This window comes from Heterocephalus glaber, unplaced genomic scaffold (assembly GCF_053883595.1).
Source record: "Heterocephalus glaber isolate CG9 unplaced genomic scaffold, H.glaber_assembly_v1.0 deba00000943, whole genome shotgun sequence".
Classification (NCBI taxonomy): domain Eukaryota; kingdom Metazoa; phylum Chordata; class Mammalia; order Rodentia; family Bathyergidae; genus Heterocephalus; species Heterocephalus glaber.
In genome coordinates, this window is record NW_028258175.1 from 2,024,282 (window position 1) to 2,038,957 (window position 14,676).

At 50.4% G+C, this 14,676-nt stretch overlaps 1 protein-coding gene across 5 annotated transcripts; it reads left to right on the forward strand.

Moving 5' to 3' along the window:
* Positions 1-3,211: 3,211 nt before the first annotated feature.
* Cd19 (CD19 molecule) lies at positions 3,212-9,863 on the forward strand. 5 transcript variants are annotated; one of them, XM_087209065.1, is made up of 15 exons: positions 3,216-3,531; positions 3,730-3,996; positions 4,246-4,449; positions 4,581-4,859; positions 5,768-5,875; positions 6,133-6,181; positions 6,599-6,687; positions 6,993-7,106; positions 7,219-7,323; positions 7,402-7,470; positions 7,581-7,637; positions 7,721-7,777; positions 8,299-8,385; positions 8,488-8,594; positions 8,877-9,863. In XM_087209065.1, exons 1-14 carry the CDS (start codon positions 3,444-3,446, stop codon positions 8,577-8,579), a joined length of 1,665 nt encoding a protein of 554 aa, XP_087065191.1. In that variant the 5' UTR covers positions 3,216-3,443; the 3' UTR covers positions 8,580-8,594; positions 8,877-9,863. The 5 variants fall into 5 exon arrangements, 3 of the variants coding, with proteins under 3 accessions (XP_087065191.1, XP_087065192.1, XP_087065190.1); XM_087209066.1 differs by having other exon boundaries at positions 3,217-3,531; positions 9,525-9,863; XM_087209064.1 differs by having other exon boundaries at positions 3,219-3,531; positions 9,245-9,863.
* Positions 9,864-14,676: the final 4,813 nt, after the last annotated feature.

Sequence of the window (14,676 nt, forward strand, 5' to 3'; positions counted from 1 at the left end):
GATTCCATGTTAACTATGACTAGGGGGGATCACGACATAGTTATGAGGCAGGGCCCCCTTGTAGACCTACAGTCCAGATGCTTGAAGGACTAAGTTGTGTTTAAATATTTATTGGAAACAATCACATCTCTCATGTACTTAGGAACTAGCTCCTCTTTTGCTCAACCAAATATTAGCAGTTATGTTCTAAGTTGGGCATTCTGCTGCAAAACATTTTAAAAATAAAACAGGACATGAGGTAGGAGCTCTGAATTTTAAAAACATATTTGTTTATTTATTTATTTATTTGCTTTGTGGTACTGGAGATTGAACCCAGGGGGTTCACACTGATCAACATCCTCAGCCCTTTTTATTTTTACTGTCATTATTATTATTATCATTTATTTATTTTGAGACAGGGTCTTGCCAAGTTGCTCAGGCAGGACTCAAACTTGTGATCCTCCTGCTGCATCCTTTCAAAGTGCTGGGATTACAAGTGTGTGCCACTGCACCAGCTCAGCTCTATCTTGTGTGTGTGTGTGTGTGTGTGTGTGCACTCACAAAGAAGCCTCCTCTTTCTCCCCCTCTTCTTTTTCTTTCTTTCTCTCATTCTTTCTTTCTTTCCTTCTCTGCTACTGGGACTGAACCCAGGCCCTTCATACTGAGCTATATCCCAGCCCTCTTAAAAAAAAATTGTTGGGCCAGGGATTTAGCTCAGTGGTTCCACCACCTGCCTCACAAGCAGAAGGACCTGAGTTCGATCCCCGGTACCAAAAAAAAAAAAACTGTTTTTTGAGACAGGCTCTTGCTAAATTGCTAAGTTGCCCAGGCTGAAGTGGAATTTGAGAGCATCCTGTCTCAGCCTCCTGGGATTACAGCAGTATATCACCATCCCCAGAAAAAGAAGCTTTCTTGATATGTGGAGTATAGGTGGGTACTTAAGGGACAGGGGCCCCAGGATAGAGGCTGGTGAACTAGTTCTGATTGTGAAATAAGAGAGGAGAAAATTCTAGAAAACCTTTGGATATAAAATGTACTATCATTAGTAACTCAGAGCGTATTCTGGAAAGTTTCATGTTTCCGAATTTTTTACACAACAAGCACTTAATGAGCACCTACTGGATGCCAGGGTCCATCTGGGGTCAGAGAAGACCCTTGCTGTTAAAGACTGAATAGGCTGGGGCAGAACGTTGATGAGAAGACTAACAAGCACAATCTGAGGCTGGGGCAAGTGCTAGGGAGGAAACTAAACAAGGATGTGGGATCAAAAAAGTACCTGGGGACTCCGAAAAGAGATGGTCTATGAGGAAGTGACATTTGACTTGCTGCTGGGCTGCTCAAGCAGTAAGGCCATAGAGGCAAAGGCCCTGGGGTGGGACTCGCTCCACATGTTGAGAAGGAGAGTGGTGGAGAGGCGGGTGGAAAATGTGGCATCACTCCGGCCTCTGGAGGCCATGGTTTGGAGTTTTATTTTAAGTAGCTGAGAAGCCATTGCCTTGTTTTAAGATAGGCAGGGGCTGCTGTGCTCTGGTCGGAGCTAGACTGGGCAGCTGTGGAGCTAAGGCAGGGGATCTGAGTGAAAAGCAAGTGGGATCCGGCCACTCTGTCTCCATTCCCTAGTGCACTCTTCACCTCCCAGGGCCCTCAACCCAGATAAAGGGAAGTGGGGGCCAGGCCACCTGTAAGGGTCCCCCGGGGTTTGCTGGGGCAAACAGGAAGCCGCGGCCTAGCGAGACAGGCCTGGGAATTGACGACTGACAGTGTGGTCTCTTGGGTCCCAGGGCCCTCTCCCTGCCATCAGTGAAAGGCACACACACACTCACACACACACAATAGGGCTGAGCTGCAGTGCAGCGGCACGCCCACCCCCCAGCGCAACTCAGGACTCGGGGTTCTCCTGCTCACTGTAACACCAGCTTGATGTGTGATCTTGGGCATTGCCTTTCTTGGGGACTCAATTTCCCCATTTTTAACTAGGTTGCTTCCATAACAAAAGCAGGGGCTTCCTGGGGGAGGAAGCGACATTAATCCTCAATCATTATTTTATTTTGTGATACTGGGGATTGAACCTACACCCCTAGACCTTTTTATTTTTTATTTTGAGATAGGATCTAAGTCCCCAAGTTTCCCAGGCTGGGCTCAAACTTGTGATCTTCCTGCCTCGGCCTCCCAGTGCTGGGATCCCAGCATGCATCCCGGTGCCTGGCTCATCTGCATTCCCAGGACTGCTACAAAGCAGCTACAGTGGCTTCTGTCTCTCAAACAGTTGTCCAACCCCCTCCCAGCATGCTGCACATTGGCCGGTTTATGCCCAAAATGATCCATAGTGTAGCTGCTCTTATTACCCTGGTTTACAGGGGAGGCGACTCCCCCATGGCGTGAACTCATCCAGTCTGGCTCGAGTTCTTAACCATTAATTGATGCTGTCAGTTATTATCTAAAGGCCTCTTACCACTGTGCACTGCGCTAAACCAGCAATGGGGCTTGAACTCAGGGCCGCTCAGGAGCTAGGTGAGCACTCTCCACTGAGCGACACTCCCAGCTCACAAACAGTACATTTACAGTATTAATATTATCCCTGGTGGACAAAGAAAGAAACTGAGGCTTTGGGTGATACAGGAATTAGCTGAGTAATGGACCAGAAGATTCAAACTCAGGTCTGCCAGACCCCAGAATGTGCTGAAGGGCATTGTATGGGGATGGAGATGGAAATGTAAGGTGTGTGTGGGTGTGTGTGTGTGTGTGTGTCTGTGTGTCTGTGCATGTGCACACACTAAGGGATCCTGACCCTGGGGAAGCTGGGGTGGGAAGAGGGAGGGAGCCCCTTGAAACACACACACACACACAAAAGGAGGGAGCCCCTACAACGGAATCCGCTCATGCACCAGGTATTTGTCAGACATGGAGGAGGTGCCTGTTCTAGGGCAGTGACAAACAGTGGCAAACAGGACCTTCGCTGCTCCAATGGGCTTACATACTAGTCGGGAAACAGAACAAGCTGACGGGCAAATCAGATTTTTCCACATGGTGGCAACTGCTGGGATGAAAATAAAACAGTGTAGCCGGGTGTGGTGGCACACACCTGTGATCCTAGCACTTGGCAGGAGGCAGGAGGATTGCTATGAGTTCAAGACCAGTCTGGGCTACACAGTGAGACTCTGACTCAAAAAAACAAAAGAAGAAAAAGAAGAAAGAGGAGGAGGAGAAGGAGAAGGAGAAGAAGGAGGAGGAGGAGGAGAAGGAGAAAGAGGAGAAGGTGAAGGAGAAGAAAACAGTATGGCAAGGAAGAGGCAAGTTCTGTGGCTGTAGAGATGCCTGGCAAGGGACCGAAGGTGTGACCACCTCCTTCCTCTCGGGGGGACTGCCTGCCGCCCCCAGACACCCACGGTTCATTGCCCACCAGCCCCAGCCTGACCCAGCATCCCCTGCGCGGCAAAGCGGGTGGCCTGAGGATCCTGGCTGCCATGCCACCTCCTCTCCTCCTCTCCTTCCTCCTCTTCCTCTTCCCCAAGGGAGGCAGGCCCCAGAAACCTCTGCTGGTGGAGGTACAAGGTATGTCCGAAGGGCAGAGAGGGGAGTCGGGCCCCCGGGTGACCTCAGCTGAGTGACTTACCCTCTCTGGCCCTCCATTTTCTTATTTGTGAAACCTGGGAGGATCTGAGAGGACTCTGAGGGCCCATGACTCCCACCTTGTGGGGCTGGCTGGCTTCTTCGGGAGGCTAAGCCTCCTCTCTCTCCCACCCTTCCCAGAGGGAGGTGATGCCGTGCTGCCGTGCCTTCGGGGCCCCTCCAGTGCCCGCTCTGAGCCCCTGGTCTGGTCTCGGGGGAACCAGTCGGCGCCCTTCTTAGAGCTGAGCCTGGGGCTCCCCGGCCTGGGTGTCCAGATGGGACCTCTGGGCATCCTGCTGCTCATCTTCAACGTCTCTGACCAGATGGGGGGCTTCTACCTTTGCCAGCGCGGGCCCCCCTCCAAGAATGCCTGGCAGCCCGGCTGGACAGTGAGCGTGGAGGGCAGCGGTGAGGGCCGGGCCGGGCCAGGGCACGGCTGGGTGAGAAGGGGGAGGCCCACCACGGACTGGGGTGGGTTTGTCCAGCAGCCAGAGAAGGCTGGAGGCCAAGGGGCAAGCCAGGAGCTAGTTTGGGGGAGCAGACTCCTGCAACTTTTCGACTCAACACTGGCTGCCCGGGTCTGTCCTCATTCCCTCTGCCTCTCTGGATCTCTCCCCGTCCTGACGTCTCTGTGTCCGGTCCTGGGTCTCTTCCCAGGGAAGCTGTTCCGGTGGAATGCATCAGACTTAGGGGACCTAAGCTGTGGCCCGGGGAATGGCTCATCAGGGAGGCCCAGGCTCGCTCCTCATCACCGCAACAACTCCCAGCTGTATGTGTGGAACAAAGGCCACCCTGAGATCTGGGAGGCAGAGCCTGGGTGTGCCCCATCGAGGGGCAGTCTGAAAGAGAGCCTCACTCAGGGTAAGGGGACAGGGCTGAGAGAGGCCAGAAGTGGGGTTCATGGATGGGGATGGGGCCGGAATTGGGGGCCTTGGGAGATGGGACCCCTCCCCGGGGCTCAGGCTTCCCTCACCGGTGTCTCCTTGCCCCAGACTTCACTGTGGCCCCGGGCTCCACTCTCTGGCTGTCCTGTGGGGCACCCCCCACCCACGTGACCAGAGGCCCCATCTCCTGGACCCAGGTGCACCCTAAGAAGCCTAACACCACATTGCTGAACCTCTACTTGAGGGAGAAGCCCCCAGTGCAAAAGATGTGGGTCCTGGGGCCTGTTCTGTCGTTGTCCCAGGCCACTGTTCAGGCCTCCGGTACCTATTATTGTCTCCGTGGCAACCTGACCACCGAGATACACATGAAGGTCATTCCCCGGCCAGGTACAGTTTGTCCCCGTTGGGGAGCATTTGTGTGGGGCCACTGGAAGAACGGGGAGCCAGTCTGGGACCCAAACCTGAGGGCTGGGACCAGCCTCACTTCCAAACCCAACATCTGTGCTGAACAGCGACTCCAGCTGTTTGCTCCTTGTTTCTAAGATCTGACTTTTCTGGATCTCCCACCTCTGGCCGCTCCTTCCCATGAGCTTTGCTGGATTCTTTCTTGCCCGCTCCTCGATGCCAAAACCCCGGGCCATCACATCCTGGCCTGCACATTCCTCTCCTTTGACTCCTTTACTCTCGTGGCTGCTTGGGTCACTATGCGTTGGTGACTACTCCAGGCCTCTCCTGGAATCACCATTTGATGCCTCAGAGACCTCAGGCTGAGCATAGACAAAGTCAGACGCAATCTCTTTCCCAAGTGGCTCTGCAGAAGTGAAAGATTGCCCACTTGCCAAGCTAGGAGCCTGGCCATCCTTTCCCATCCATTAAATCTGTCAGAACATCCTGCCCATGCCAAATCCTGAATACACCCAACCAGACTCCTGGTCATACTCAACCCCAACTTCCATGCCAAACTCGAACTTGGCAGTGTGCTGGATCCCAGTCTTGCCCTTACACATGCAGCTCTGCCCTTCACCCTGACCATGACTGCCTCGCTACATCCGGCTCACCCTGACACTGCCACCGTGCACACGGCTCGGTCAGTGGACACCGCCCCACATTCTGTGCCAGCTTCTGCCTCTGGGGCACAGCTCCTTGAGGGCGGGGAGGAGAGCTGTCCTCATAGCTTGGGACTTCCAGTCCGTGTCTTGCTACTATATCGCAGGTCAATGGTCCCTGGTATTCCTGGGGCTGGGGAGAAAGATGCCAGTCTGGGATCCTTGCTCATGGCATCTGTCCCCTAGTAGCATGGCACTGGCTGCTGAGGAATGGTGGCTGGAAGATCCCAGTTGTGCCTTTGGCTTATCTGGCCTTCTGCCTGGGTTCTCTGGTGGCCTTTCTTCATATCCGAAGAGGTGAGTCATGTCCCCGGCCGGTTGGCCCATACCTTGCTCCATTTTCCTCAGGCTGCCCACACTGGCCATCTGACAGTCACTCCCCTCTCCTCCTGTGCTCCCCTCTGCATCCCTCAACCCCGTGCCCCGACTCCCCTGACCCCCCTCAGACTTCCCAAGCTCCCTGTAATCGGAACCGCCATCTCCTCTATTGACCCAAGTGACCTCCCCGCACCCCGATGAGCGGCCTCTTGATCATTCCCCTTAACTCCCACCAGCCCTGGTCCTGAGGAGGAAAAGGAAGCGAATGACTGACCCCACCAGGAGGTAATCACTCCCCGCTCTGCGAACCCTGGTTCCCCCGCCCAGGGGACCTTCGCTGATCTCTACGGGGTGACACCTTGCCCAAGATCAGGGCCCCGATACCAAGCTATCTCCTCTGTCAAGATCTTGGATGCGAGGCGTGGCGGCACACGCCTGTGATCCCAGCTCTCGGGAGGCTGAGGCGGGAGGAGTTCACTGCATGTTCGAGACCAGCCTGGGGTACATACTGGGTTCAAGACTGGCCTGAGCCACATAGTGAGGCCCTGTCTCAAAAGAGAAAAAAGAGACCTCTTCGGAATGATTCCAGACTCCTGTGTAGGCTGTCCCAGCTCAGAGGGGTTGATCACAAGGGACTGAAGCTTGAGTTGGTTCGCTCCCTTCGGGTCCAGCCTCACGGCGTACCTCCCCTTCTCCCGCTAGATTCTTCAAAGTGACTCCTCCCCCTGGAAAAGGGACCCAGAGCCAGTACGGAAACGTGCTGTCCCTTCCCACGCCCACCTCGGGCACAGGTAGGAGCCCCCCAGCGCCTCTGACGACGACGCCCCGCCCCCAGGCTAAAGCTCCGCCCAGCGCTAGCCCCACCCACCTCCCGATCCTCCAATCCCGGAGCCCAGGCCTGCGGCGCTCGGAGCCCCGTCCCCAGGGCCGGCGGGAGCCGATTCCCCAGCAGAGCCTCGCCCTCGAGCGTGGGGCTGCGCCCCCGGATTCAGACCTAGCCCCAGAGTTCCAGGCCAGGAACAGGGACCTTCCCGGCCTCGGCACCCTTCCCCGGCACCCCCGCCCCACTGCTCCCTGGCAACCCCGCTCTCGCCAGGGCGCGCGCAGCGGTGGGCAGCAGCCCTGGGGGGCACCGTCCAGCCCTATGGAAATCCACGGGGTGACGTCCAGGAGGCCGGAGCCGCGGGGCCTCGGAGCCCCCCGACTGCAGGTGAGGAGGGGCTCGTTCCTCACATGGTGTCGCGACCGTCTGTGCAAGAGGGTGGGCGGGGCCAGGGAGGAGGGCCGTGACTCAGTTTCCCTCCTCGTTTCCCAACTCGAAGGCCCGGAAGAGGAGGAAGGGGAGGCCTATGAGGAGCCGGACAGCGAGGAGGGCTCCGAGTTCTATGAGAACGACTCCAGCCTCGGGCGGGACCGGCTCTCCCGGGGTAAGGCTGCCCCGCCTTCCCCACGCCCCGCCTCCCCGGGGTAGGGGCCCTCGCTGGACGCCCCTCCTTCTCCGCCAGATGGCAGCGGCTACGAGAACCCGGAGGACGCGCCCTCGGGGCCTGCGGATGATGACTCCTTCTCCAACGGTAACTCGGGCCTCGCGGGCCTCGCGGGCCTCGGAGGCTGGGCCGACCCAGCGCTCTGCGAGCCGCTAACGGAAGGCGGGGTGCCTGGAGCTCTCTTTCTTGTGCTGCAGCTGAATCTTATGAGAACGCGGATGAAGAGATGGCCCCGCCAGCAGCCAGGACGACAGGTGCGTGTGAGGGTGGTCGCGCTCCTGAGGCAGGGGGAGGCTGGAAGCCAGGATGAATAGTGACTCCCCTCTTCTTTTTCTAGACTTCCTGAGCCCCCATGGGTCCGCCAGGGACCCCAGCCGGGAAGCAACCTCACTTGGTGAGAGTTGCTTAGGACCCCACTTTGCCCAGCTGGGCCTGACCCACCCTCAGCTTTAACACTAAGAGCAACCTTAACCTGACTCTCACTGGATCGGAGCTCAACCCTGATCTTAGATTTTACTCCTAACCCTAATCTCAACATTGACTCCAGTCCCAATCCTAATCCTCAGGGCTCAGTCACTAAATCTGAGCGTCAACGTGGAAGCCAATGCAGTACCCACCTAGATCTCTGACCTCACCCAGCCCCATCTCAGACTACAGCCTTCACCACAGTTCTCTACAACTTCCTCACATTCTGACCCACTCCTCCCAGCTCTATGCTCTACCCTCTCTCTGACCATAATCTGTCCCATACTTAACCCTGATAGGGACCCAGTCAGGTCCCAAACCAGATGCTGACTCAGTCACTCCTAGCACAACATGGGCAGAGTCCACCTTCCCAGCCCCTCACACTGCCCCCTGTCCCAAGCCCTCAGTGTGGCTCCCGGGCCTCCAATTCTCCATCCCCTGCCCAAGCAGGGTCCCAGTCCTATGAGGATATGAGAGGGATCCTGTATGCAGCCCCCCAGCTCCGCTCCCTTCAGCCTGGTCCTCATCAAGAGGAAGGTGGGTGCTTCTGCCATTGTGCCTGGCCATCCTCTGGGTTGATTTTCCCCTCCCAGCCTACTTCCAGCCCTACCTGCTTTACTCTTTCTTGATCCTGTCCAGATGCAGACTCTTACGAGAACATGGATAATCCTGATGAGCCAGAACTGGCCTGGGGGGGAGGGGGCCACATGGGGGTCTGGAGTACCAGGTGACTCCCAGGTGACCAGGTGAGCTGAGAACTGCCCAGGGTGGGGGGAGCAGAAGACAGATGAGCAGGGATGCATGGGATGCTGGGATCAGGGAGGGAGAAGGGAAGGGGTTCCCAGGGCCTGGCGGGCAGGGGTGGGCTCCTGGATCCCTCCTCACCCCCATTCCTTCTGTGTACCTTGGGCTTCCTTAGGCCCAGATCCAGACTTGAGTCTGCAACCTCGGCAGGGACTTTGCTTAGGGTGTGTGTGTGTGTGTGTGTGTACATGCCAGTAACTTCTGACCACTTTTCCTTTTCCTAGATAAACTCAATGAGATCTTCCAATTGTGTAGTGCCATTGTGTGTGTGGGGGGGGTGAGGTTGGGCCCTCTCCTGTCCCTTCTCAAGTCCCTCCAAGAAGGAAGGGCTGCACTGCATGCACCGTGCTGCTTTTCCCCTCCTATGGCTCGTTCACCCATTACCCCACTGCCTGCGGCCCATCTGATTCTTCCCCGAGACTAAGGACAAACCAACTCCTGGGCCCTTAACCTGCTACTCATTAAAAGTATGGCTTGTGAGGGCTGGGGATTTAGCTCAGCGGTTTCGCCGCCTGCTGTGCAAGTGAAAAGACCCGAGCTCTATTCCCGGTACCAAAAAAGAAAAAAAGAGTATGGCTTGTGTTTTCTTCAGAGGCAGTGAGAGACTTGGCAGCTACTTTTGCTAGAGAGAGAGATAGACGGAGACAGAGACAACACTTCTTGGGCCTACGGATGCTCCGTGGATAACTAAAATCAGAACAGAGCTTGACCTACATTTTGCTTGTGTCTCCTTTGTTACCCTGACACTGGCAGAGATCCCAGGTCAGCTGTACATATAGACATGTTAATCATTTAGGGCGTGTCTGTCTAAAGACTGGCCATACAAGATTGATTAGCCCTAAATTTACATAACCCATCTTATCCTGTTCAAGTCTGAGGACACCAAGATAAGAGTTTTGCAGGGACACTCAACTACCAGTGGGTGCCCAGAAGTCTCCAGTCACCTTGGAGTCCAGCAGAGCCTCTGCAGAACTGAGGCAGAAGCCGTCACCTCTTCTCCCATGTCGGTGCTACAAAAGCAGGACTGAGATGATGATGACCCACCAGACCTCTGGCTTCTGCTCCTCTCTAGCAACAGGCCCTGTTCCTTTGTTAATGGGCCAGTCTGATCTTCATTAGGGACGTGCTTCCTTCAGCTCCTCCAGCTGAAGCCCCTTCCCTGTTTTCTCTTACTTTCTAACTCTAGCTAATAAATCAGCTGATGCCTCTCAGTGATGTCCTGAAATGCTTTTCTTGGATGATATGTCAAGAGCTTGCCTGTACTGAGTTGAGCTTCCCAACTCCATTTATTTATTTATATTGAGGATTGATCCCTTTGCTACACCTCCAGCCCTTTTTATTTTGTGACAGTGATATAGGAAATGATATCCAGAGATGAAATATGATCTCTAAATGATACAAGGGAAATATTATAGTTCTCAACCTGTTAGATATCTGATATGCCGAGTTTGTGTTTTCTAAAATTGAAGGATGAATTCTAGGAACCATGGAGGTTAAGAGTAGGAAATGTTTATTGAGAGGATAGCTCCTGAGAGCCAGGTGGGGGTCCCAAATGGGTAGCTGAGGACCCCACTTTGCAGGGAAGTTTTATAGAGCAAAACCATGTGGATACAACATAGGTTAAAGCTATGATCAACCAATAAGGTTACAAGTATAGTCACTTAGGTAATAGTGATCCAATGGGGAAACAAGTCACATAATAAGTGTTCATGGAAAGAACAAAGACTTTTTCTAGAATTTATGGGTCCAGAGGTCTTGGTCACCCACTGGGAAGACTGATGTCTATCTGGGCTTCATTAGCCCAGGTGTTAACACTTATCTTGTCCTTTGGGGAAGTATGCAGACCTGGTCATTTCATGTTTATCTTGAGGCCTGGTCTCCAACAGATGAGTCTCTGGCCACAGTTGTAGTGTGTTTTACCTTTGCCCTGACTCTCTGGAGGGCCTATCCCTATCTGACTACCTGTAATTTTTTTACCTAACAGCCTATAGTAGTCCCCCGTCCTCTGAAAAGATATCCTGAACTGCCATGAGGAGGCAAGGGATGATGACCCATCTGGCTATTCCAGGTTGAAGGGGGTTGGAGTTGTAATTGGCAGTCAGAAATATTCTCTAGAGGGTTAATCTAAGGAGCCTTGGATAGAAGTCCTGTAGTTTAGCAGCTGTGAACTCTCTTTACAAGGTCAGTCTAGTGGATCCTGATAAAAAGGGTCTTGCACATTTGTCGTTGGTTCATCTGTATGATCACTTGGAGTTTGGCAGCTTTAGGCAAGAATAAACAAATTTTCTAAGAAATTAAGGCATATATAATCAAAGCATGAACATTAGAATGAAAAGGCAGGTTGGGGAAAGAGCCCCGTCTAGACACTGCTCTTAAGGGATTGGAGTAGCAATTGTAACTGGTTGGCTCTTAGGGCCCTCTATTGATGGAGATTTTAAGTCTGATATTTTTGTCACAAGTTTTTTTAGTTTTAGTTGTAAGGAGATGAAGAGTTTGGTGGTTTTGAAGGACAATTTTAGCTAAAGAATTTGAAGACTCTTGTTGAGCTTTTATAGTGTTTGCCATAATTTTGTGGTTTTTTGTTTTTTATTTTTTGTTTTTGGACCAGGGATTGAACTCAGGACCTTGCACTTGCAATGCAGGCGGCAGCACCACTGAGCTAAATCCCTGGGCCTTTACCATAGTTTTTTTTAGCCTCATTGAACAATAACAGTTGTCAGCTACCAGTGTAGCTGGAAACTGCCAGAAGGAGTCAGTGATTGGTGCCCCTTTTTATACCTAGCTTTTAGTACTGTGGTATTGTTTTTATATATCTTTTGGTTATATTTTTCTGCTGGGTGTGTAAAACCAAGTTAAAATGAGATCTGTATTAATTAAAATTAACCTCTTGATGTCTATTAAGGCCAGATAAGTCCCCTCTGGCATTACTTTTGGAACCATGTACAGAGCCTCAGCTCCTCTGTCAATGTCAGCTGCCAGGATGGGCCACAGCCTTGCTAGATCATGTTCCTTTCTGTGAAAACATGGGAGACTTTTTTTCTCTTGGTGATCCTCCTTTGGCACACTGTACATTTGTTGAGTTTTGTCCTCTGGGGTCCAGCAATCTCCTTGCTCTGGAGATTGGGTGACTCACCAAAGTTGCAGGATCCTGTAGAAAAGGTTCTCTCATGTCTTGGGTTCTTGTTGACCTTGGAGGGCCAGGGCCAAAATATTGGCTATTCTCTTAGCCCAGTTATCTCTCTAGTTTTGGTCTCTAAACTTTAGTTGATGAACACCCAGAAGAGATCAGTTACATCAGTATTGCAGTGGAAGCAGTGTGCTTAACTATTATAATTTGATTTGAATATCAATCACCTTGAAATATAAAATACAGCCAGAAGATTATTATTTTTACCAATTATGGTTTTAGAAGTTGAACCCCTATAGAATATTTTTTATTTTGGTACCAAGGATCAAACTCGAGTCCTTGTGCTTGCGCAGCAGGCGGTGAAACCACTGAGCTAAATCCCCAGCCCCCCCTGTAGAATATTTTTGTTTTGTTTTGTTTTTGGTACCAGGGATCAAACTCAGGACCTTTTGCTTGCAAGGCAGGCGGTGGAACCACTGACCTAAATCCCTGGACCCCCTGTAGAATATTAATAGACAACAATTATAAAATTTTACAGAGAATAAAAAAAATTTTTTACAGAGAATAGTATTTTAGCATGACAATCATGATATTCTCTTTGAAACACATTTAAGTCTGTTAGTATAGAATAGCTTTTTAGTTAATCATCTATATCTAGTACACGAGCTCTCACCTAATTTGTTATCCTTTAATAGGATGTCATCAAAGAAGCATGTGACATTGTCTGGACTGTTTAGTGCCTGAGCATCTCTAAGTGTAATGACACAAATATAACTTACACATCACATAAGCCTTTTTTTTTTCTCTTGGTACTGGGGATCAAACTCGAGACCTTGCGCTTGCAATGGAGGTGATGGAACCACTGTGCTAAATCCCCGGGCCACATAAGCCTTTTAAAAAAACAATCATTTGACAGATGGTCTCATGCTTGTTTGACATATATCTCTTATCACAACGAGCTGGACACAAGAGAAAGGCAGATATCTGAGTCTAAGAAAAAGGCTATCAACATAAACAATCTTAGTTTAACATCTTAGAAGACCTCTACACCTGGAAGGCATGAATACATTTAGTACACCATGAGATTAGCAGTAGTAAATGTCACAGCAATATGGAAACCTTTGTCTCTTAATTTAGTTTGTACTGAGGGCATTTTTTTTGGGGGGGGTACTGGGGATCAAACTCAGGGCCTTGCACTTGTGAAGCAGGCAGCAGCACCACTGAGCTAAATCCCTGGCGCCCTAAGCGCATTTTTAGCAAGAAAATCTTATTGCTTTACCCACAGAAAACTTAACCTTTTGATAATAACCAATGTAAACATATTGTAATAATAAGTTTAGCAATGTTTATTGGTGTGTGTTTCCCATAGGGCTATGGAAACTATTGGGATCCCATGGTGAACAAAGGCTGGAATAAGATGTTTCCAGGCAGCTGCTCCTTTATTCATGAAGGGGAGTCTTGTCCAGCACTTTTCCCAAGCCCAAGGGGTTCCCTTTTCATTGCCTTAACAAATTTTAGGTGACCTATGAGAACCAGAGTATAACAATTAACATTATTTTTGAGCCATGAAAGACTCCCAAATTATTGTACACAGACAACAATATGTATTGTATTTGTAAGATCAGTTTTGCCATCATTTGATCAGCTGGCAACCTGGGTGGAAGCATGTCCTTAACTCTAATGATACTTATCTACAAGCCAGTTTAAGTTATAGACAAACATCTTAAAAATCCAAAAAGGTAAAAAAGGAGAAAAAATTGTTGAGCTCAAACAAAACAGCTGTAAGTATTGGAACTTCTTATAGGTTGGACAGACAGATGGACAGGCACACATAAGATGATTTGTTTATAAACCAGAATGCATTCTGATGTGTTTGGCCAAGTTGAATTATAATAACTCTTTTACAATTTTTAGGTTTATAGCTATAAATAAGACCAGTGAGAACTTTTTATAGGTCAATTAACAGAGATACCTTATAATAAGAATTAGAAGGAATCAAAACCTTTCACTCTAGTGAAAGAAGCTTTTATTATTTTTTTCTATTTTACCTTTGGGTGCCCATGCTTTAGGGTTTATTTTTGTCTCCACGAGGGGGAGGCAGTGTACCTGACCTGGGTAAATGTATATCACAGTATTCAAATAAGATAAAATATCTCTCCTCAGGAGAGGAACTGGACTTTCAGGCATAATTTAAAATGAATGGGTGAAGAGAAACCCATCCCAGTTACAGCCTAATAATTGTGAGATAACAAGTTACCTCCTCTCTAGTGACTTCTTTTACTGAGCTATGATGGCTGGAAGAAAGGCCAGGATTGAAGAGAAGGACCAAGAGACAGAGTTTAGCAATAGGTTGAATTTTTCCTATAGTCATGATTACCCGGGGCTCCTCTGTGTAGTTGTCAGTTCAGCTAGAGGGAGAAGGCAGAGACTGCCTCAGGCCCATTAGTCTTATTGGACCAGCTGGTAAGATGGGTCTGATTTCTGGGGCCTCTGCCTCAGGGGGAAATCCAAATTCCAGTGGTCACATTTGCAATCAGGGCAAGGCTTAAGGGACGTCTTATGGCAGTCTCTATTAAAGTCTGGCTTTCCACAGCAATAGTAGGTGAATTTTGTCATCAGGCTCTTCTTGGAGCCCTGAAAATCAGACTTAGGGTCTATTTCTTTTCTTTTCTTTTTTTTTTTTTGGTACCAGGGATCGAACTTGGGTCCTTCTTTTGCAACACAGGCAGTGGAACCACTGAGCTAAATCCCCAGCCCGGGTCTATTTCTTTTAAGGCTAAAATTAAAACACTCATTCTCTCTTGGTCTCTTTGCTTTTTTCTTTTGGCTTCATCTTGGTCTTTATTATAAACTATTGAGGAGGCAATCTTCTCTAAAGTATCAAGTGAGTTATTTAG